Below are 25492 nucleotides of genomic sequence, written 5' to 3' on the forward strand. Positions count from 1 at the left end.
GTTAGTCGGCTAAGGATCGAATTAGTTAGTTTAGTTAAAATGTTGATCCCCTACAATATTTTATTAAACATTTGGGGCCTGGGTGGTTTATAAATAGAAAAACACAGATACTCACCTAACAAACCTCTTTCATTCCTCCGTGCTACCGCTTGTGTCAACCGCCAATCTTCTCACTTCCTCCGCTGGTGGAAGGCATTGCTTGGCAGCTGCATGCAATCAGCAACCATTGATTGGCTACCACCAAAATGTTCTGTTCGAGGAGGAATCAGTCATGTTGAAAATGGTACCTAGTCTGCAAACAGGATGCTATAGAGCAGGAAGATCTGATCAGCATGACACACTCTTTGTGGGAAAAGTGTAGATAAACCTTGAACATTATTAGTTGAAATATGGGTGACTGTTCAGAGACACCTGCACAAATATGACCTTCATGGAAGAGGCATCAGAAGAAAATCTCTTGTGCGTCCTCATCATAAAATTCAGCATCAGAAGTATGCAAAAGTCCTGTGGACGGGGGCGTGGCCTAGCTGTGAAGAGGAACAGTCGCATCTTTGTGGAGCTCCTGCCCATGATCTAAAGATCGTGAAAATAACCCCTTTTGGCGGACAAGGGGGAGTACCTGATCCTGGAGCAGTTTTTGGAAGATTGGGGGGTCCCATCCCGGCGCGGAGCCCAGGACTTAAGAGGAGGGAGGGAGTGAGAGTGAAGACGCCGCCATCTTCAACAGAACCACGAGCCAACCTGCACCGGACTAAAGAGGACGCAGGGAGGTACGATCTTCCCCCCTTCCTCCGCACCCTCTTTTACTGAGACTGGCCGCACACACATCTCCCTGCCTACCGGTGGAGACGGCCCCTCCGACCTGACACCTCTGGAGGCGCCCCGCATCGTGCCGCACGGCTGTTGCAGCCACCCGGCCCCTGCACCTTACGGTGCGTTTTTCGGAACATAGCGATCAGAAACATAACTGATCAGACTCACCCTCCGTGGCGGCGCTCCTTTCCCCCGGCGGCCTGGTGGTTATCCCGGACGCTTCCCTAGCAGCGGTGTGTGGAGCGCTGGAGTTTTCCCGCCAGCCCCGGCGCCATCTTGAGCCTGCTGCGCGGTGCGGGGAGATCCTCTAAACGCCTGGCTGGGGGTCTGTGCCGGTCTGGGATCGCTCACCACCTATAGTTTACAACTGCACCCTGCACGCTGTCTCCCGACCCCCCACATCCATCTAATTGGGGTCTAAGAGGCTGGAGGAATTGTTTGTGACCAGAGCACACATTACACTTAGTGTGCACTAATACAAAGTACTATATCTGGTGCTGAGACCTCTCCTCACCTACAACTTATAATTGCATTACACCTCCTGCTGCCCCATACCCTTTTTGTCTATATCCAGCTCCAGCTCAACTAATACAGAACCTCTTTGCTGCCTTGAGAATTGGTCTGTCTTGTAGACTAACTCTTTCCACTGCAGACTCAGTGCTTCACAATAAAGAAAAGACTTTGGAGGACAGAGGGGGCTGCAGAGAACATAAATGTGCACCTCAATTTGACTGTAGTTATCTCTCCTTCACAACTCAGCGCTGCATTTGCAATATTTCTGTTTCTTTCACACCAACCTCTGAGTTACGCCTACAGAAGAACAACCGCATTTCAAACAACTTACAGCGCAGTAATTACTAATATAATCTCCAGACTTCAGTCTCCCTGTGCCACTGATATCCTCCTGGGATTCATAAATACAAAGGAAGTCCTCTGAAAGACAGACAACTAGTGACATCTAGTGCCCAATTTCAGAACTGGTGATATATTTTATAATACACAAAAAAAGACTCAACTGGCCACAGAACGTCCCCACTGATACAATAGCGACACCTAGTGTCCATGTCGAGCTCTAATCCTGTGCACATTATGAGGATTATCTAAAAAATCCTTTTCTTAGAGGCGCATGTGCGGTCTTCAGCGGTGACAGTCATGTCTTGCTGATTTCCGCTACCCGACCTACCTATTTAGGCCCTAATCAGCATCTGAATCACGCCAAACGCACCACAACTGGACTCACTACACTCTCGGGAGACCCTCCTTCTGGCGATGCCTAAGAAGGGAGGCGCAGCACAAACACCGGGCCGTAATATTGTAGACCTTTTTCAGAGTGGCAGCGTTTCCAAGACGACTACTACGACTTCTCTCCCCCCGGCCTCTACGGGGAACACGGGAGATATAATGGACCAAGATGAGACCGGTCCCCACATAGAGACAGCGATCTCCACGGCAACTCTTACCAAGTCCTTGCAAGAGACTTTCCGATCTGAGCTTTCCTCAGCTATGCAGAAGATCTCCTCCCAGATACAGGACATTATGCAGCGTACGGTGGCCCTAGAAGAAAAGATGGATGCCACTGCAGATGCCTTAGAAGAAGATTGCGAAACCCTCAAACTACATGCAGAACGTGTCGCAGAGCTGGAACTCCGATGCGAAGACTATGAGAACAGATCACGTCGGGGTAATCTGCGGATCAGGGGACTCCCCGAAAATATTATAGCTCTCAAAGACACTGCTACTGCCCTTTTCACCGCACTACTCCCTGACACAGACCAGTCCATGCTGCATATCACCAGAATCCATAGAGCCCTGGGCAGGCCGCGCAACAACGATATGCCCAGGGATGTGATCCTAAAACTACATTATGAGGAGGCACGAGATCTAATCCTGAATGCTGCACGTGACAATCCAGATCTACCGGGACTGCCTTCTTCAGTACATATCTATGCGGATATCGCGTCAACCACCCTCACCAGGAGGAGATCCCTCAAACCAGTAACATCAGCTTTGCAGACGGCACAGATTAAATACAGATGGAGCTTCCCCTTCGCCCTCATCTTTACATACAACTCCCAACTGTACACTAGAAGAAGGGAAACAAGCCATGCTTAAAGCTGGGATCCCGATCTCAATAGAGACTTCAGCCATGCCGCAGAGAAAGCCAAGACCACCAAGAGAATGGCAAAACATTCCCAGAACAAGGAGCCAAAATGCTCGGGTCGTCTGATATGTCCAAATTACAAGATCATCCACCTTGATTTCCGTGGGGCGGATCGAGCTGATACTGTTCATTCTGATTGCTCCCGGAGTTGGGGGGAAGGGGTTGATGGCTCTTTGCTGCCTCTCCTCTCAGCCCTCCAGAATTAGTAAATGTATACTGAATATTTGTATAGATATTCTATTCTGACTTTAAATGCAAGTGGTCCATCAGATTACTACATTCCTAATTGACCCTATTCCTCCCCTACCTTACCTCACTCTGATTCCCCCCTTCCTCCCCCCTTCTTCCCAATAATTCCCGTACCACAGTCCTCTCCTTTTCTCCTCCCTCTCCCCCCTTACCCCCCCCCCCCTTTTTTTTTTTCTTTCCCCTTTCCCCCCACTTCTCCTTACCCCTTCTTACCCCACTCCCCTCACCTCCCCCCCTTCCTCCCATCTCCCTCCCCTCCTTCCTCCCCTCCCTTCCTCCTTTCCCTTTCCCCCCTCCCTTCCTCCCTCCCCTCCTTCCCCTTTCTTTCCTCCCCTCTCTCCCCCATCTCTCTCCTCCCCCCCCCCTTTTTTTTGTTTTTCTCCTCCTCCTCTCCTGCTTCTTCTTTTCCCTCTCCCCTTTATATCTATCTCTCTACCAAGGGCCTAAATGTCGGGTTCATAACATGCTGCCTAAACTTGGCGACACCTGGTACTCCAATTAATATGGTAAACCAGATCGCCATATTTTCCGGATATGATATCCGTTTGTTATTATTAATTGTTATGTTTGTCTTTGTCTCCCCCCAGTCTGTTCCCTTCCTATTGTTTCCCCACAGAGATCATCACTTCACTTATCGACTAACTCATCATCTATTAATCAGAGACGTGGTTCTGGTTCCCGCTTGAGCCTCCACACTCTTCAGCGGTAAATATTTACTGAAAAATGTGTAATGTTATTTCTCATAATGTCCGAGGATTCAACTCGCCTATTAAACGTAAGAAAGCCTTCCTTGACTACTCAAAACATGCACCAGACATTATTTGTCTCCAGGAGACCCATTTTTCCACCTCCTCCCACCCTAAGTACTTTGATGCCAAGTATTCACAACACTATATGTCAAACTGGGATAAAAAAACGAGAGGTGTCGCCACATTCATTAGGAATAACTTCCCATTTCAGCTCATTAGCGCACATTCGGACTCAGAGGGCAGATTCCTCATTACTCTTGGAACATCACGAAACCAGACAATTTGCATTGTTAATAGCTATTTGCCCGCAACATCCCAGAGATCAGTCTTTCAACTAATTTTATCAAAACTAGCCACTCTTACGTACGACCACCTTATCTGGTGCGGCGACTTCAACTTTATCATTAATCCTAAATTAGATAGCAGCGCCCAGAAACGATCGGATTTAACAAAAGCTGACAAAAAGAAAATCCAACACCTAATGAAAGACAACTGCCTGGTCGATGTATGGAGGGAACTAAATGGTCCTATAAAGGGTTACACATACTTCTCACCTGCACACCAGTCCTATTCTCGAATAGACCTACACCTAACTACTGCAAGAACGATCCCATCTGTCCTACTCTCTCGTCATATTCCATCATCGTGGTCTGACCATGATGTTGTCCTATCAACATTTAAATTCAATGTCACCACTTCTAAATTATTCAAATGGAGACTGAACGAATCCTTACTTACTGACCCTGCTACACTCTCTAAAGTGAAAGAGGAGTTGGGACTGTACTTCCAGACCAATTCCACTGACAACATTTCCCCTGGACTAGTATGGATGGCGCATAAAAAATTTATTACTGGCTCCCTAATTAAAATTGCGTCAAATAAAAAGAAACAAAGATCTGAACTACAAACATGCTTAGAGACTAAACTTGTGAAACTTGAACTCGCTAACCAGGCCACCACTTCCCTCTTTCTGATTAAACAAATCAGAGACACTAAGCTACAATTGGACACCATTCTTACAAACAAAACAGAGAGAGCGCTAACTTGGACTAAGTCAACTTTTTATAAATATGCAAATAAACCTTCTGGCATGTTGGCACGTAGGCTCAGATGCAAAGAATCCTTAAATAATGTCACCTCCATCAAAGACTCCAAAGGCAGAATCTCCGCACACCCGGATATAGTATACGAAACATTCCGGGACTACTATCAGAAACTATATACCTCCCCACAGATATCTTCACCGCAATCCTTATCCTCCTTCCTAGATGAATTGAAATTACCTAAAATCCCCAACTCCTCGATAGACCAACTGCATACACCAATATCTGAGGACGAAATTTCTACAGTAATTAAAAACCTAAAAAAAACCAAAGCCCCTGGACCTGACGGCCTCACGGCACTATACTACAAGAAACTTACAAACATCCTTACACCGCACATTAAAAATTACTGTAATGCCTTACTAAATGGCACCCAGATGCCCCCTGAATTCTATATCGCCCATGTGACGGTAATCCCAAAACCAAAGAAAGACCATCTCCTCCCCAAGAATTATAGACCTATATCGTTGCTAAATGTTGACCTCAAACTCTTTACATCCATCATTACCACTAGGCTCAACAAATTTCTACCTACCCTTATTCACCGAGACCAAGTGGGGTTCATACCTAATAGACAAGGTCCCGAGAATATTAGAAGGAATTTAAATATTATACATTCAGCAAACTACCATAAACAACCCCTACTACTACTAGCTTTGGACATAGAAAAAGCTTTCGACTCGGTCTCATGGCCCTACCTATTTGAGGTCCTAACCAGATTTGGCATCCCTCGCACCCTTGTTTCATGCCTTCAACTATTGTACGACAGTCCAACAGCCTACCTAAAACTCCCATCAACTAAACCTACTCCTATCAACATACAAAGAGGGACGAGACAGGGCTGCCCACTTTCTCCAGCCCTATTTGCCATGGCCATGGAACCATTGGCTGAGGCAATAAGGCTTAACCCGAACATACTTGGACCTGTGGGGCTTGACGCACAATATAAAGCAAGCTTATTTGCGGATGATTTACTACTGACTCTATCCAGCCCACTCACCACTCTCCCAAATTTATTTTCAGTCCTACGTAGATTTGAATCGATCTCAGGACTCAGAATTAATGTTGACAAATCCGACGCTCTATTTCTTAACACCACTAAGGACATGCAAACAAATATTATCTCCCAGTTCAAATTTACAAAAAATGAACATTAGATAACTTATCTCGGAGTCAACCTCACCTCTCATAAGTCAACCCTATTTAAGTGGAATTATCTCCCATTAATAAAAAATCTCCGAGCTGACTTAACTAGATGGTCTGCCATGAAATTGACCTGGTTGGGCAGGTTACATGCAATTAAAATGGTCTCTTTGCCTAGATTTCTGTACTTATTTCGCTCTCTCCCCATACCGTTGCCCCATGAGACCCTACGCGAAGTTCACTCCATGATTTCAAAATTTATTTGGCAGGGGAAAAAACCTAGAATCCGTCAAAATACTATGTTCATACATAGAAGACTGGGGGGGCTTTCCATGCCTAACTTTACACTGTATTACAAATCGGCTCAGTTAGCCCAATTGACTAATGCCTGTGCTGCCGACCGTGCACCGAGATGGGTTGACCTGGAATCGTCCCTTTTACCTCCGTTCTCCTTGTCGGGCCTTATGTGGTCCACACAAAAATTACCAAAAGGTCTACACATCACAGCACCTTTCACAGCACATTCCCTGATCCTCTGGAGAAAGGAAAGATTTAAATTTGAACTCCAATCTGAGTCTGCCCCACTGACTCCCCTCTTCTGCAACCCCATGTTCCCACCAGGACTTGACCCACGTTCTTTTGCATGGTTACATAGTTACATAGTTACATAGTTATTAAGGTTGAAGGAAGACTGTAAGTCCATCTAGTTCAACCCATAGCATAACCTTGGTCGCTCTTCTCTGCACCCGCTCCAGTTCAGCTATGTCTTTCTTATACACCGGAGACCAGAACTGTGCACAGTATTCTAAGTGTGGTCGAACTAGTGACTTGTATAGAGGTAAAATTATGTTCTCCTCATGAGCATCTATGCCTCTTTTAATACATCCCATTATTTTATTTGCCTTTGTAGCTGCTGCCTGACACTGGCCACTGAATATGAGTTTGTCATCCACCCATACACCCAGGTCTTTTTCATTGACGGTTTTGCCCAGAGTTTTAGAATTAAGCACATAGTTATACATCTTATTACTTCTACCCAAGTGCATGACCTTACATTTATCCCCATTAAAGCTCATTTGCCATTTATCAGCCCAAGCTTCTAGTTTACATAAATCATCCTGTAATATAAAATTGTCCTCCCCTGTATTGATTACCCTGCAGAGTTTAGTGTAATCTGCAAATATTGAAATTCTACTCTGAATGCCCCCTACAAGGTCATTAATAAATATGTTAAAAAGAAGAGGGCCCAATACTGACCCCTGTGGTACCCCACTGCTAACCGTGACCCAGTCCGAGTGTGCTCCATTAATAACCACCCTTTGTTTCCTATCCCTGAGCCAGCTCTCAACCCACTTACACATATTTTCCCCTATCCCCATTACTCTCATTTTATGTAACAACCTTTTGTGTGGCACCGTATCAAAAGCTTTGGAAAAGTCCATATATACTACGTCCACTGGGTTCCCTTGGTCCAGTCCGGAACTTACCTCTTCATAGAAGCTGATCAAATTAGTCTGACATGATCGGTCCCTAGTAAACCCGTGCTGATACTGGGTCATGAGGTTATTCCTCTTCAGATACTCCAGCATAGCATCCCTTAGAATGCCCTCCAGGATTTTACCCACAGTAGAGGTTAAGCTTACTGGCCTATAATTACCGAGTTCAGTTTTTGCCCCTTTTTTGAATATTGGCACCACATTTGCTATACGCCAGTCCTGTGGTACAGACCCTGTTATTATGGAGTCTTTAAAGATTAAAAATAATGGTCTATCAATGACTGTACTTAGTTCCTGCAGTACTCGGGGGTGTATCCCATCCGGGCCCGGAGATTTGTCAATTTTTGTGATTTTTAGACGCCGCTGTACTTCCTGCTGGGTTAAGCAGGTGACATTTAATGGGGAATTTTTATCACTAGTCATTTTGTCTGCCATGGGATTTTCTTTTGTAAATACTGATGAAAAAAAGTCATTTAGCATATTGGCTTTTTCCTCATCCTCATCCACCATTTCACCCAGACTATTTTTAAGGGGGCCAACACTGTCATTTTTTAGTTTCATACTATTTATATAGTTAAAGAATATTTTGGGATTATTTTTACTCTCTCTGGCAATGAGTCTCTCTGTCTCAATCTTTGCTGCCTTGATTTGCTTTTTACAGAATTTATTTAATTTTCTGTATTTATTTAATGCCTCCTCACTACCTACTTCCTTTAATTCTCTAAATGCTTTCTTTTTGTCCCTTATTGTGCCCCTTACAGCTCTATTTAGCCATATTGGTTTCCTCCTATTTCTAGTATGTTTATTCCCATACGGTATATACTGTGCACAGGTCCTATCCAGGATGCTAATAAATGTCTCCCATTTTCTTTGTGTATTTTTGTGTCTCAGGATATCGTCCCAGTTAATTGCACCAAGATCCTCTCTCATCCGTTGGAAATTTGCCCTCCTGAAGTTTAGTGTCCTTGTCACCCCCCTACTACCCATCTTATTAAAGGTTACATGAAAACTTATTATTTTGTGATCACTATTCCCCAAGTGACCCCTAACCCTTATATTTGATATGCGGTCTGGCCTGTTGGTTAATATTAGGTCTAGCAGTGCCCCCCTCCTTGTTGGGTCCTGAACCAGTTGTGAAAGGTAATTGTCTCTCATAGTTGTCAAAAACCAATTACCTTTGCTGGAACTGCAGGTTTCTGTTCCCCAATCTATTTCAGGGTAGTTGAAGTCCCCCATAATAATGACTTCTCCTTGAGTCGCAGCTTCATCTATTTGCTTTACGAGGATATTCTCCATTGCTTCCATTAGTTTTGGAGACTTATAACAAATCCCTATCAGTAATTTATTATTTTTTCCCCCTCCCCTTATCTCCACCCACAGGGACTCTACATTTTCATTAAATTCACCTATATTATCACGCAGGATGGGTTTTAAGGAAGATTTTACATATAGACACACCCCACCCCCTCGCTTATCTGTACGGTCATTTCTGAACAGGCTATAGCCCTGCAAGTTAACAGCCCAGTCATGGCTCTCATCCAGCCACGTCTCAGATATCCCCACCATGTCATAATTATGCTGGTAAATATATGGTGGAAAGTTAACGGAATTACTACTCTAAAGCACCTCTGCTCACCCTTTAATATGATATTATCTAGACAAGAATTCCTCCATAAATACAATCCACCCATTAGCGAAACCTTTCGTATCTATCAGGTTTTCCATTTCGCGGAACAGATTCTGCGGCGGAAAATCCCTTTTCGCGCGACTGGCTTTGAACAGAGATGCATGGATGACCCACTGGGAAGGGGAACTATTTCTCTGCTATACGGATCCCTCAATGCGGCACATGGAGTTGACAAATTACATTACATGAAACAGTGGGAGGAAGATCTGGGTATCCAATTAACTTTGGAAAATTGGAGACGATGCTGTGACACAGTTTCCAGGGGTAGTCATCAAGCCTCCTTGGCAGAGACATCCATTAAGGTCTTACACAGAACATACCAAGTTCCAAGTAAACTTCACGCTATATACCCCAACATTTCAGATAAATGCTTTAGAGGATGCGGCGCAGTGGGAGGTATGAAGCATTTTTGGTGGGAATGCCCGATAGCCTCGGCTATGTGGCAGGAAGTAGGATTAATAATTGGAAAAATGTATGGCGGGACAATACAACCTGACCCGGCCACATTCCTCCTGGGAGCAAAATACCCGGGGTTTACTAATAAATTTCACAGGCTGATAGGCCAGCTGCTTATGGCCGCTAAGCTACATATAGCTACCAGCTGGAGGTCGTCGTTTCTCTCTGTCCAGGCAGTTAGAGATAAAATGAATTCAATCCTCTTATATGAACGTATACATGCGACTAGGGAAGATCTGTGGGAGGCCTTCTACCAGATTTGGAAACCGTGGATGGATCTTAACACGAACTTAAATCTTGAACAAACCTTGACTTTATCTATTTGAGACTCTATTGTCCTGTGAGAGATCCTGATAATACTGGGGTTGAGCCGGAGTGGGGTGGGGTGTGGGGAGGTGGGAGGCAGAACTCATAAAACGGAACATAGTACAACCTTGTCTAGTAAATATACTATAGCTTACCACGAAATAAAGTGCAGTATCTCATTTCCCTTCCCACTTTCCCTCTTTTATGTCTCCCTATGTTCTTGTCTTGTCATATTTGTATTTTTGATTTTGAGTTAATATATGTATGGTTTTGCCACATTGTTCAGATTTAAGCTTATTGAACTCCCTTGTAAGGGAAACTGTTGTTCAATTGCTATGTTATTGAAAATAAAAATTATTGAAACTAAAAGTCCTGTGGACCGATGAGGTTAAAATAGAACTCTTTGGTCACAATGATCAAAAAACATCATGCCAAACATTAAGCATGGGGATGGATCAATCATGCTTTGGGGTTGTGTTGCAGCCAATGGCATGGGAAAATTTCATGGTAGAGGAAAGAATGGATTCATTGAAATTTCGACAAATTCTTGATGCAAACATAATACCATCTGTAAAAAAGCTGAAGTTCGCTTCTACAAATGGATAATGATCCTAAAAATCCACAAAAGGCTACCTCAAAAGACACAAGCTGAAGGTTTTACACTGACCCTCACAGTCCCCTGATCTGAACATCATTGAAAATCTTTGGGTAGACCTAAAAATAGCAGTGCATGCAAGATGACCCAGGAATCTCACAGAACTGGAAGTACATTCCAAGGAAGAATGGATGACAATCCTTCAAACAAGAATTGAAAGACTCTTGTCTGGCTACAAAGAGTTTACAAGCTGTGGTACTTGAAAAAGGGGGAGTTACTAGGTACTAAACATATAGAGTTCCCAAACTTTTGCATAGGCCCATTTTCCTTTTTGTAATTTAAAAAAATGTAGAAGATGAAAAAATATATATTTTTGCCTATAATACAAAGAAAATATGTCAATGTCTTTAACTTCAGCCCTTTTGGAGATCCTTTCATCTTCAACTTGCTTAACTGTTCACAATAACAGTAATTTTGACCAGTGGTGCTCAAACTTTTTCATGCCACTGTATATATAAACCTTTTCTGAAAGGCCACAGTGGATGTAACACCATTAAGCAAGAATCACCACAAACCAAACACCACCATGAAGACTAAAGAGATTTCCAAACAAGTCAGGGTCAAAGTTGTTGAAAAGTACAAATCAGGGTTGGGTTATAAAAACAAATCCCAATATCTGATGATCCCCGGAGCACCATGAAATCCATTATCATTAAAAGGAAAGAACATGGTAACACAAAAAACCTGCCAACAGAGGGCCTCCCACCAAAACTCTCAGTCAAGGCAAAGATTGCATTATTCAGAGAGGCAGCACAGAGACCACAAGTAAACCTGAAGTAGCTGCAGAGTTCCCAAGCAGAGACTGGAATATCTGTCCACATGAACACAATAAGCCGTAGCCTTTATGGAAGTGTGGGCAGTAAAAAGATTTTAATCACAACCAGAAATTGTAAGGCTTGTTTTGTGTTTGCCAAAAGACATTTGGGAGACTCCCCAAATGTATGGAGGAAGGTGCTGTGGTCAGATGAGAACAAAATTGTACTTTTTGGCCATCCAGGTAAACGCTATGTGTGTTCCCAAACCAACACAGCTTATCACTGCAAGAACACCATCCCCACAGTGAAACATGGTGGTGATAGCATCATCTTGGGGAGATGTTTTTGGAAACAGGGACAGGGAGAATGGTCTGATTTGAGTGGAAGATGGATAGTGCGAAATATAGGGATATTGTTGAACAAAACCTGCTTCAGTCTGTCAGTAATTTGAGACTGGGACAGAGGTTCACCTTCCAACAAGACAATGACCCAAAGCACACTGATAAAGCAACACTCAAGTGGTTTAAGGGGAAATGTGTAAATGTTTTTGAGTGCAATAGTCAAAACACAGACCTAAATACAATTGAGAATCTGTGGTCAGACTTTAAGATTGCTGTTCCTTAGAGGAAACCATCTAACTTGAAGGAGCTGGAGCAGTATTGACTCGAGGAATAGGCAAAAATCCCAGTGGCAAGGTGTGGAAAGCTCATGGAGACTTAGCCAAAGCAAATTGCAGCTGTAATTGCCACACAAGGAGGCTCTACAAAGTACTGACCTTAGAAGGATGAATAACTATGCACACTAAAGTTTTGAATAATTTTGTCCTATTTATTGTTTGCTTCACAAAAAAAAGTGAAACTGATGTAAAAAAAACGAAAAAACTGTGACATTCCAAGTTGTGAGGTAGCAAACAAAGGAAAATGTGAAGGAGGATGAATACTTCCGCAAGCGATTGTACATTAGTCAGTATTTATATACTGCCTGAATATGATACACTATATTTAATTCATACCTTTCATCTCTTTCTTGTCTGTTGATTTCCAAAAACAGTTTATACAAGACCATTCGGTATCATCTGGTTGATTCTGATCTCCCTGGTATTTGTATGTGGGCTAATTTTTATGGTTTACAAAGTCAAGCAAGGGAAAAAACTGCTTCAATAAAAGACTGTAAGTATACAAGTATATAATATCAATGGGTTTATTTTTTGGGTAACAGTTACACTTTACAGCAACAAAATTAACAAAGGTGAAAAAAAGCTGTAAGACATTTTTCTAAACATAGGGTCAAATTGTCCATTTCTACTATTCCCAAGCGCTGCATTAAATCTTAAAAGATTATTATATCAGACATTTATATCATAGAAACATGTATTTTATCTATGATTAGTGCAGATTTTACTTCTGAGGCTTGCAGATCCCCAGCGAACGCAGGGCAAAAACTACACAATGCTGGAGCAGACATTTTTTTTTGTTTTTTTATTTGTCCAAGGAGAATTTTAAATAGTTGACATTGTATTTTTTGCTACAATCCATGGCAGCACATTTGCTTTTCAGTGTGACAGCAGCCTTAAGGAAAATACACTTTTTTGGTCATCATTTTCTATGAACCATAGCTTTTTCATTTTTCTGTGTGCAGAGCTGTATGTGGCCTTGTTTTTACATAACAATGCATACTTTTTATTATTATAATTTTGGAACAGATGCATCTTTTTGATTACTACATCAGCATTGCATTTTTTGCATTTGTGTCTTTTTTTTTTGGGTGGCGTTTGTTTTTTTTTGGCGTTTTGTTTTTTTATTGGGTAAACTGCCCGTCGGTATCTTCCTATCAGGCCGTGCCAGAGGCGCTTTGAGACTATATAATTGTTTGTAATATATTACACAAACCGTCAAACGATCATTAGTTTAAGACGTCTCAAGTAAAATACAATGAAATAATGTTTCACAACCCCTTTCCCCCATTTTCTAATTTTTTTTTTTATAATTTTTTTTACATATTTTAGTACCACCTCAACATAGATCAGACATAAATTTTTACTTAACCCCTCTCTGACCTTAGACGTACTATACCGTCGAGGTGACCTGGGCCTATCTGACCCTCGACGGGATAGTACATCATAGCGATCGGCCGCGCTCACGGGGGGAGCGCGACCGATCGCGGCCGGGTGTCAGCTGACTACTGCAGCTGACATCCGGCACTATGTGTCAGGAGCGGTCACGGCCCGCCCCCGGCACATTAACCCCCGGCACACTGCGATCAAACTTGATCGCAGTGTTGCGGCGGTACAGGGAAGCATCGCGCAGGAAGGGGGCTCCATGCGGGCTTCCCTGAGACGATCGGTACAAGGCGATGTACTCACCTTGTACCAAGCGTCTCGCCCCTGCAGGCCCCGGATCCAAAATGGCCGTGGGGCTACTTCCGGGTCCTGCAGGGACTACTTCCGGGTCCAGAGCAGGCTCAGGTAACCAAGGAGCAGGGCACGCCAGATCGCTGATCTGACACACTGCTCTGCAAAGTGTCAGATCAGCGATCTGTCACTATACAATGATGTCCCCCCTGGGACAAAGTAAAAAAAAAATTTTTTAGATGTGTAAAAAAAATTCCTAAATAAATTAAAAAAATATATATGTTGTTCCCATAAATACATTTTTTTATCTAAATAAAAAAAACAAACAATAAAAGTACACATTTAGTATCGCCGCGTCCGTAACGACCCGACCTATAAAACTGTCCCACTAGTTAACCCCTTCAGTGAACACCGTAAAAAAAAAAAAAACGAGGCAAAAAACAACGCTTTATTATCATACCGCCGAACAAAAAGTGGAATAACACGCGATCAAAAAGACGGATATAAATAACCATGGTACCGCTGAAAATGTCATCTTGTCCTGCAAAAAACGAGCCACCATACAGCATCATAAGCAAAAAAATAAACAAGTTATAGTCCTCAGAATAAAGCGATGCCAAAATAATTATTTTTTCTATAAAATAGCTTTTATCGTATAAAAGCGCCAAAACATAAAAAAAGATATACATGAGGTATCGCTGTAATCGTACTGACCCGAAGAATAAAACTGCTTTATCAATTTTACCAAATGTAGAACGGTACAAACGCCTCCCCCAAAAGAAATTCATGAATAGCTGGATTTTGGTCATTCTGCCTCACAAAAATCGGAATAAAAAGCGATCAAAAACTGTCACGTGTCCGAAAATGTTACCAATAAAAACGTCAACTCGTCCCGCAAAAAACAAGACCTCACATGACTCTGTGGACCAAAATATGGAAAAATTATAGGTCTCAAAATGTGGAGATGCAAAAACTTTTTTGCTATAAAACGCGTCTTTTAGTGTGTGACAGCTGCCAATCATAAAAATCCGCTATAAAAAACGCTATAAATGTAAATCAAACCCCCCTTCATCACCCCCTTAGCGAAAAATAGAAAAAATTAAAAAAATTTATTTATTTCCATTTTCCCATTAGGGCTAGGGCTAGGGTTCGGGATAGGGCTAGGGTTTGAGCTAGTTAGGGTTAGGATTGGGGCAAAAGTTAGGGTTAGGGTTGGGGCTAAAGTTAGGGTTAGGGTTGGGGCTAAAGTTAGGGTTAGGGTTTGGATTACATTTACGGTTGGGATTAGAGTTGGGATTAGAGTTAGGGGTGTGTCAGGGTTAGGGGTGTGGTTAGGGTTACCGTTGGGATTAGGGTTAGGGGTGTGTTTGGATTAGGGTTTCAGGTAGGATTGGGGAGTTTCCACTGTTCAGACACATCAGGGGCTCTCCAAACGCGACATGGCATCCGATCTCAATTCCAGCCAATTCTGCGTTGAAAAAGTAAAACAGTGCTCCTTCCCTTCCGAGCTCTCCCGTGCGCCCAAACAGGGGTTTACCCCAACATATGGGGTATCAGCGTACTCGGGACAAATTGGAAAACAACTTTTGGGGTCCAAGTTCTCTTGTTATCCTTGGGAAAATAAAAATTTGGGGGGCTAAAAATCATTTTTGTGGGAAAAAAAAGATTTTTTTATTTTCACGGCTCTGCATTGTAAACTGTAGTGAAACACTTGGGGGTTCAAAGTTCTCACAACACATCTAGATAAGTTCCTTGGGAGGTCTAGTTTCCAATATGGGGTCACTTTTGGGGGGTTTCTACTGTTTGGGTACATCAGGGGCTCTGCAAATGCAACGTGACACCTGCAGACCAATCCATCTAAGTCTGCATTCCAAACGGCGCTCCTTCCCTTCCGAGCTCTGCCATGCGCCCAAACAGTAGTTCCCCCCACATATGGGGTATTAGCGTACTCAGAACAAATTGGACAACAACTATTGGGGTCCACTTTATCCTGTTACCCTTGTGAAAATACAAAACTGGGGGCTAAAAAATATATATTTTCACGGCTCTGCGTTATAAACTGTAGTGAAACACTTGGGGGTTCAAAGCTCTCAAAACACATCTAGATAAGTTCCTTAGGGGGTCTACTTTCCAAAATGGTGTCACTTGTGGGGGTTTTCAATGTTTAGGCACATCAGGGGCTCTCCAAACGCAACATGGTGTCCCATCTCAATTCCAGTCAATTTTGCATTGAAAAGTCAAATGGCGCTCCTTCCCTTCCGAGCTCTGCCATGCGCCCAAACAGTAGTTTACCCCAACATATGGGGTATCAGCGTACTCAGGACAAATTGCTCAAAAACTTTTGGGGTCCAATTTCTTCTCTTACCCTTGGGAAAATAAAAAATTAAGGGCGAAAAGATCATTTTTGTGAAAAAATATGATTTTTTATTTTTACGGCTCTGCATTATAAACTTCTGTGAAGCACTTGTTGGGTAAAAGTGCTCACCACACATCTAGATACGTTCCTTAAGGGGTCTACTTTCCAAAATGGTGTCACTTGTGGGGGGTTTCAATGTTTAGGCACATCAGGGGCTCTCCAAATGCAACATGGCGTCCCATCTCAATTCCAGTCAATTTTGCATTGAAAAGTCAAATGGCGCTCCTTCCCTTCCAAGCTCTGCCATGCGCCCAAACAGTGGTTTACCCCCACATATGGGGTATCAGCGTACTCAGGACAAATTGTACAATAACCTTTGGGGTCCATTTTCTCCTGTTACCCTTGGTAAAATAAAACAAATTCGAGCTGAAATAAATTTTGTGTGAAAAAAAGTTAAGTGTTCATTTTTATTTAAACATTCCAAAAATTCCTGTGAAACACCTGAAGGGTTAATAAACTTCTTGAATGTGGTTTGGAGCACCTTGAGGGGGTGCAGTTTTTAGAAAATGGTGTCACACTTGGTTATTTTCTATCATATAGACCCCTCAAAATGACTTCAAATGAGATGTGGTCCCTAAAAAAAAAATGGTGTTGTAAAAATGAGAAATTTCTGGTCAACTTTTAACCCTTATAATTCCCTAACCGAAAAAAATGTTGGTTCCAAAATTGTGCTGATATAAAGTAGACATGTGGGAAATGTTACTTATTAAGTATTTTGCGTGACATATCTCTGTGATTTAAGGGCATAAAAATTCAAAGTTGGAAAATTGCAAAATTTTCAAACTTTTCGCCAAATTACCATTTTTTTCACAAATAAACGCAAGTTATATCGAATAAATTTTACCACTATCATGAAGTACAATATGTCATGAGAAAACAGTGTCAGAATTACCGGGATCCGTTGAAGCGTTCCAGAGTTATAACCTCATAAAGTGACAGTGGTCAGAATTGTAAAAATTGGCCCGGTCATTAACGTGCAAACCACCCTTGGGGGTAAAGGGGTTAAATGCATTTTTTTTTTAAACATTTTGGTTTTGCACTACTTTGATCTAGCTAATCAAAATTGATCAAAACTGATGATGGAAAATTAACTACTTATGATGAAATACTGACGAGTTTTCCAACTTCTTTTCTGCCATCTTTTGCCTATCCATAATGATATGTCTGTGTCTGTACATTGAGAATCTGAGATGGATCTGGTTGTATGTTGCCTACACAACAACCTGTAGGCAGTTGCTTCAAGACTCCAGTAGCTATTTACCACCACATGCCTAACGTTCAGTCCCTTTTGCCTTAAGGTCTGTAACACTTGTTACTTTACCACAATTCACAAGCCTTTCCGATGCTCATAATATGGTCATGCTTTTCACCCATAGTTTATTAAAGGTTGTGATAATTGCTAAATTCTTTTATATGCTCCTACTCATTTCAGCCGTATTTGAGTAATAACCTCCTAAACCACTTGAAATATTATACTGCTCATCATAACCTGGCCACTAAGTTTACGACTTCCTTAGCATGATATAATCCCCCCAAATAAACAAGAATTCAAAGGCTGAAAAATGAGCACAACTCATCATGAAAGTACTTTAATGAGAGAAATGATCATATGCGTGTGCAGGGTAAGCTCAATTCAAGCAAATAGAGTACATATAGTAAAAGCCAATGTGGCAACGGGGAGTCATAGAGGCGGCTTTTATGGAAAAGTGGGCAGGAAACAGCTTTTACTTACACACAAAAATTGTAAGACTTGTTTTGAGTTTGCCAAAAGACATGCAGGATACTCCTAAAATGTATGGAGGAAGGTAAAGTGGTCAGATGAGACCAAAATTGTACTTTTTGGTCACCAAGTGTTTTGTGTCCAATAGGGGGTCACCCAAATCTTTCACATACAGTTTGATTCAATCTGGATGTTATTCCAAATAGGTAAGGATCCATAAGTGCTGGGTGTCCAGTTTTTATCCCAAGAATATAATAAACGCTTTTTTGCGGTAAACTAATTTCCACAGAGGACTTGTCCTCCTTCTATTTTATTTTGCAATAGGTGAGGCACAAGGCACCTGAAACTAGATTGTGGATGTGACAAATGAAACGAATTGACCTGCTTTGCTCCAACACTTGAGTGAAGGTGTGAATGAGACCATGCCAATGCCATCTACTCAGAAATAGAGAAGTCCTAATTTGCGTGCATTGCATTATTTTTTATTAGATAGATCAAACTTTCAAATTCTCCAAAGTTTAATTTCCCAAAAGAAAGGTTTTCAGGAAACAGCAGGGGTACCCTTATTCATTGTATTGTTGGTTGACATGTTGAGATAATTGTCGGTTGACAATGCCAATAATGTTAAAAGACTCATCCTGTTAATTTAGTAGTATGATCTATAAATCAACCATGTAACGTAGTTCTTACAGCTTCTGATTTACTAATATATGGCCATTTTGAGATAATCATTTATACTTTGTTTCAGAGGTACAGAAGAATCGGAACTTTTACTGCATCCTCCATATAACAGATGAACAGCAAGATGCAGTTCACAAGTAATTCTGGATGGACTACCTCACACGGAAGCTGCTCACATCAATGGACATTTATATGTGAACATGGCCTTATGGTGCAACCTGGAACTTGAGGTCGATTCACCCATTATTTGCTGCAGTGTTTCTGCTCAGATCCCAGATTCAACAAATCCCATCTATAGTTTATGGAAACTTTTTGTGTGGAAACTGACTTGCGGTGCGGATTTGAAAGTTTTGCTGCAAGAAAAGTATGCACCAAATATGCAGGGTGTGAACTAAACCAACCGCTTTGTCTACCTGCAATGTAAATAAGAACCTTGGCCTCTGCGTCGTTCACTGCTTCTTTAAACTGCTGATTGGTGGGAGTGCCGGGAGACAGATCTTGATAAATATTAATACTAAGGATAGAACATTAATAATGTGATCCCAAAAAGGACTTTTATACTCCCTGTGAATGAGCATAGATTAATTTGGGGCGGTTGGCTGAGGTCTTTGCAGTAATTACAAGTTCATAGCTATCAGACAAACAGGAGACTCTTAAGAAAGAATTCTGATTTATTATATATATATATATATATACATACACGTGCTTCTCACAAAATTAGAATATCAAAAAGTTAATTTATTTCAGTTCTTCAATAAAAAAAGTGAAACTCATATTATATAGAGTCATTACAAATAGAGTGATCTATTTTAAGTGTTTATTTCTGTTAATGTTGATGATTATGGCTTGCAGCCAATGAAAACCCAAAAGTCATTATCTCAGTAAATTAGAATATTTTATGACACCAGCATGAAAAATGATTTTAAAATCCAAAATGTTGGCCTACTGAAATGTATGTGCAGTAAATGCTCTCAATACTTGGTCGGGGCTCCTTTTGCATCAATTACTGCATCAATGCGGCGTGGTATGGAGGCGATCAGCCTGTGGCATTGCTGAGATGTTATGGAAGTTGCTTTGATAGCAGCCTTCAGCTCGTCTGCATTGTTGGATCTGGTGTTTCATCTTCCTTTTGACAATACCACAGAGATGCTCTATGAGGTTAAGGTCAGGCGAGTTTGCTGGCTAATCAAGCACAGTGATACTGTTGTTTTCAAACCAGGCATTGGTACATTTGGCAGTGTGGACAGGTGCCAAGTCCTGCTGGAGAATGAAATTTCCATCCCCAAAAAGCTTGTCGGCAAAGGGAAGAATGAAGTGCTCTAAAATTTCCTGGTAGACGGCTGCACTGACTTTGGTCTTGATAAAACACAGTGGACCTACACCAGCAGATGACATGGCTCCCCAGACCATCACTGATTGTGGAAACTTCACACTAGACCTCAAACAGCTTGGATTGTGGCTTCTCCACTCTTCTTCCAGACTCTGGGACTTTGATTTTCAAAATGAAATGCAAATTTTGCTTTCCTTGTGGAGTGTGTTAATGACTGCCTTCTGGACATCTGTCAAGTCAGCAGTCTTCCCCATGATTGTGGAGCCCACTGAATCAGACTAAAGGACCTTTTTAAATTCTGTTTGTTTGTTTGTTTTCAACATATATTTTTATTTCAGTAACATTCTGGAATCCTTTATACAATTATTAGTGTGTACAGTATTAGTGTGTACAGTATTAGTGTGTAATGAGTGGGGTGGATAGAACTTGTATCCAAATCTGACATTAGTTATAAAAAAAAAACACAACAAGCCAAAACCTTGTTCTCCACTATGAATGTGTGGCCTTGTAATTGTTCATTCAGCCGCTCATACACTTGAATTTATTAGGGGAGCAGCTATTTATCGTAAAAACACAGTTCGACTAATTGTGCATGTTTATTTCAGAGGGGAGAAATGTTTTTCTGATATACAGCATCTAAGATATATACCAAAGGGGAGAGAGGTCTAAAGTGCTGCCAGAAACCCTGTCAAAGACTAAGGTTCTATTGGAACAAATTAATTGCCATCTACCAATGAAATGCCTTCATGCATGAGATGATCGATTAATCCCAAAATTAGTTGGTTTAACCCCTTAATCCCATATGACGTACTATCCCGTCAAGGTGACCTGGGACTTAATTCCCAGGGACGGGATAGTACGTCATAGACGATCGGCCATTCTCACGGGGGGAGCGTGGCCAATCGCCACCGGGTGTCAGCTGATTATTACGGCTTACATCCGGCACTATGTGCCAGGAGCGGTCAAGGACCGCTCCTGGCACATTAACCCCCGGAACACTACGATCAAACATGATCGCAGCGTTCCAGCAGTATAGGGAAGCATCGCGCAGGGAGGGGGCTCCCTGCGTGCTTCCCTGAGACCCTCGGAACAACGCGATGTGATCGCATTGTTCAGAGGGTCTCCTCCGTCCTCCTCCCTGCAGGCCCCGGATCCAAAATGGCCACGAGGCTCCTTCCGGGTCCTGCAGGGAGGTGGCTTGCATAAAGAAAAAAAAAATAAATATTGTTCCAATAAATACATTTCTTTATTTAAATAAAAAAATAAAAGTACACATATTTAGTATCTCCGCGTCCGTAACGACCCGACCTATAAAACTGTCACACTAGTTAACCCCTTCAGTGAACATCGCAAAAAACAATGCTTTATTATCATACCGCCAAACAAAAAGTGGAATAACACGCGATCAAAAAGACAGATATAAATAACCATGATACCGCTGAAAACTTCATCTTGTCCCTCAAAAAACAAGCCGCCATACAGCATCATCAGCGAAAAAATAAAAAAAATTATAGCCCTCAGAATAAAGCGATACAAAAATAATAATTTTTTATATAAAAGTTTTTATCGCTTAAAAGCGCTAAAACATACATTTTTTTTATAAATGAGGTATCGCTGTAATAGCACTGACCCGAAGAATAAAACTGCTTTATCAATTTTACCAAACGTGAAACGGTATAAACGCCCCCCCCCCACAAGAAATTCATGAATAGCTGGTTTATGGTCATTCAGCCTCATAAAAATCGGAATAAAAAGCGATCCAAAAATGTCACGTGCTCGAAAATGGTGCCAATAAAAACGTCAATTCGTCCGGCAAAAAACAAAACCTCACATGACTCTGTGGACCAAAATATGGAAAAATTATAGCTCTCAAAATGTGGAGACGCAAAAACTATTTTTTGCAATAAAAAGCGTCTTTTAGTGTGTGACAGCTGCCAATCATAAAAATCCGCTGAAAACCCACTATCAAAGTAAATCAAACCCCCCTTCATCACCCCTTTAGTTAGGGAAAAATAATAAAATTAAAAAAATGTATTTATTTTCATTTTCCCATTAGGGTTAGGGTTGGGGCTAAATTTAGGGTTAGGGCTACGGTTAGGGTTGGGAATACGGTTAGGGTTGGGGCTAAAGTTAGGGTTTGGATTACATTTATGGTTGGGATTAGGGTGTGGTTAGGGTTATGGTTGGGATTAGAGTTAGGGGTGTGTTAGGGGTGTGGTTGGGATTGGGGTTAGGGGCATATTCGTGTTAGGGGTGTGGTTCGGTTTATGGTTGGGATTAGGGTTAGGGGTGTGTTTGGATTAGGGTTTCAGTTATAATTGGGGAGTTTCCACTGGTTAGGCACATCAGGGGCTCTCCAAACGCGACATGGCGTCCAATCTCAATTCCCGCCAATTCTGTATTGAAAAAGTAAAACAGTGCTCCTTCCCTTCCGAGCTCTCACGTGTGCCCAAACAGGGGTTTACCCCAACATATGGGGTATCAGCGTACTCAGGACACATTGGACAACAACCTTTGGGGTCCACTTTCTCCTATTACCTTTGGCAAAATACAAAACTGGGGACTAAAAAATAATTTTTGTGGAAAAAAAAATATATATTTTCACGGCTCTGCGTTATAAACTGTAGTGAAACACTTGGAGGTTCAAAGTGCTCACCACACATCTTGATAAGTTCCTTAGGGGTCTATTTTAAAAAATGGCATCACTTGTGGGGGGTTTCAATGTTTAGGCACATCAGGGGCTCTCCGAACGCAACATGGCATCCGATCTCAATTCCAGTCAATTTTGCATTGAAAAGTCAAACGGCGCTCCTTCCCTTCCGAACTTTGCCATGCGCCCAAACAGTGGTTTACCCCCACATGTGGGGTATCAGTATACTCAGGACAAATTGTACAACAACTTTTGGGGTCCAATTTCTCCTGTTACCCTTGGTAAAATAAAAGTTAAATGTTCTTTTTTTTTTTTTTTTAAAAACATTCCAAAAATTCCTGTGAAACACCTGAAGGGTTAATAAACTTATTGAGTGTGGTTTTGAGCACCTTGAGGGGTGCAGTTTTTAGAATGGTGTCACACTTGGGTATTTTCTATCATATAGACCCCTCAAAGTGACTTCAAATGAGATGTGGTCCCTAAAAAAAAATGGTGTTGTAAAAATGAGAAATTGTTGATCAAATTTTAACCCTTATAACTCCCTAACCAAAAAAAATTTTGGTTCCAAAATTGTGCTGATATAAAGTAGACATGTGGGAAATGTTACTTATTAAGTATATTGTGTGTGACATATCTCTGTGATTTAAGGGCATAAAAATTCAAAGTTGGAAAATTGCAACATTTTCAAAATTGTCGCCAAATTTCCATTTTTTCACAAATAAACACAGGTAATATCAAAGAAATCACTATCATGAAGATAGTCACGAGAAAACAATGTCAGAATCATCAGGATCTGTTGAAGAGTTCCAGAGTTATAACCTCATAAAGGGATAATGGTCAGAATTGTAAAAATTGGCCCGGTCATTAACGTTCAAACCACCCTTGGGGGTAAAGGGGTTAACCAAATTTTTTGTCTAGCATATGGCCAAGCTTTATTCCCTGCAGAATGCCCACAATTACAAGTGAACAAGGTCGGCACCGGTGTCGTTGGTTCAAAATTCCACCTTCATTTCAAAAATATTATACTGTACAGCACTTCATTTAGGAATATTGATTGTGAATATTTGTATTGCTTGTTTAAGCCCAGGACTATTTATTTCTTTTTTACTTAGAGCCTAAAAACTAACAGGCAGGTAGTTGCCAAGTACCTGCCTGTTGTGTTCTATGTTACGGACGGCTCCAGCCGGGGTTTTAGTGGCTGCCACTGACGATACGTCGACAAAGCAGCGGCTTCTTTTCCGCTCTGTTGACGGGGTGCAACAGCTGACGTCATACTGACTGACAGCGGGCCTCAGCTGCCTAACTGCAGGGAGACGGCTGTCCATCAGTGTTACGTCTGCAGTCAAGCCCCGTGGACAGAGCAGCCTGGAAGTAGAAGGCTCTGTTTTGATATGTGAGAAAGTAGTGCTCATAGAGGTAGACATTTTCCAGGACTTCCAGTCAGTTATACCACGGAAGAACACTAAGCTCCTCCCAGTCTGTAATAGGTTACTTATAGCTGATGAACCTATCTAGCACCCCGACCGATCAGGCGTTATTAGTTCCGGTGTGAGCTAGATGTAAACATTGAACAGAGTTGCACTGCGCAGCTCTATCAGCCACTGCCAGCTGCTACAGATCAGCTCAGATGTTCTGCAGCACTTGGCAGTAGCTCCTACACATTGAATGGAGCTGCTAGCAGTGGGGAGTAGAAAAGGCTAGAGCTACATTGTGAATTTAGTCACACAGCATGAAGATGGCAGTGTGGTGCAATGCCATTACACCTAATGAGGCTTTATGCAGGTGCAAACAATCAAAACCAGCTGAATTTTCTATCACAAATGGCACACGGCATCATAGACCCCAATGCATGTGCAACTGCAACCAATCTGAGATTGCATCATTTTTTTAAAGGGAATCTATCAGCAGGTATTGCAATGTAATCAGACTGCAGCAAGAAGCAGAGACAAAAAGCCTGATTCCAGTTATGGATCACTTACGGTAGTTTATAAAGAGCAGCAGTTATGCTAGAGTCACAGTTTTTTTCTGCTGCAGATTTAGGAGAGCTCAGATGCCGAGCTCTGTATAAAGCCACTCAATTCATTGAATAGCAGCTTTCTGTCACTATACATTGAAAACAGAAAGCTGCTAATCCATGTTAAGGGTGTGGTTGGACTAGGAGGCACCAGTGTTACTGATTGCATTGAAAAAGCAACACAGCCTAGTAAGTGACACATTGTGGTTCTCTCCCATTACATAGCAAAAATCTGCTGACAGATTCCCTTTAAACAGCCTAGGTAGTTGCTTCACCAAGAACACTGTGTAGTCCTAACGTTCTTCATTCACTTTATTTTGTGAAATTCGACAGAAAAAACAATGCATTGACATGTCCATATTTGAAGGCCTGAGCCCACAACTCCCAGCCCAACCAAAGGGCTCCTTACATATAAGAGGCTTGGAATTGTGCCCCAAATGCCGACTGTAAAATATGAACATGTGAAGGCACCTCACACTAATTTCTGGACAATCTAATTGGGGAACGTGGGCATTTTGCTGTATCTACAGTTGTCCCCAACGCTCTTCATTTTCTCCTGGTAGCTACATGTTCTTAGATAGTCTCCTAGAAAAGAATTCCTATTACTGCTAACCAGAAAATACTGAGAACAATACGCCTGCAAATCAATATTGGAAGCGGAGATATTGCATAACAGCATGCAACACTACTTATACTTTGGGCAAAAAGTGGTTCAGTGATTAAAAAAACGATTCTCAAAAAACAGATTTTAAATTGTT

General features: G+C 41.8%; 1 protein-coding gene across 3 annotated transcripts in view; it reads left to right on the plus strand.

Annotated features, from left to right (window-relative positions):
• Positions 1–21019, plus strand: part of TMEM156 (transmembrane protein 156) — a 55180-nt gene extending 34161 nt beyond the window's left edge. For all 3 annotated transcript variants that reach the window (XM_077279907.1, XM_077279908.1, XM_077279906.1), the window contains exons 4-5: positions 12624–12742; positions 18808–21019. In XM_077279907.1, coding sequence (XP_077136022.1) covers positions 12624–12736 — 113 coding nt within the window. In that variant the 3' untranslated portion in view covers positions 12737–12742; positions 18808–21019. The remainder of the gene's footprint in view (positions 1–12623; positions 12743–18807) is intronic.
• Positions 21020–25492: the final 4473 nt, after the last annotated feature.

This window comes from Ranitomeya variabilis, chromosome 1, assembly GCF_051348905.1.
Source record: "Ranitomeya variabilis isolate aRanVar5 chromosome 1, aRanVar5.hap1, whole genome shotgun sequence".
NCBI lineage: Eukaryota > Metazoa > Chordata > Amphibia > Anura > Dendrobatidae > Ranitomeya > Ranitomeya variabilis.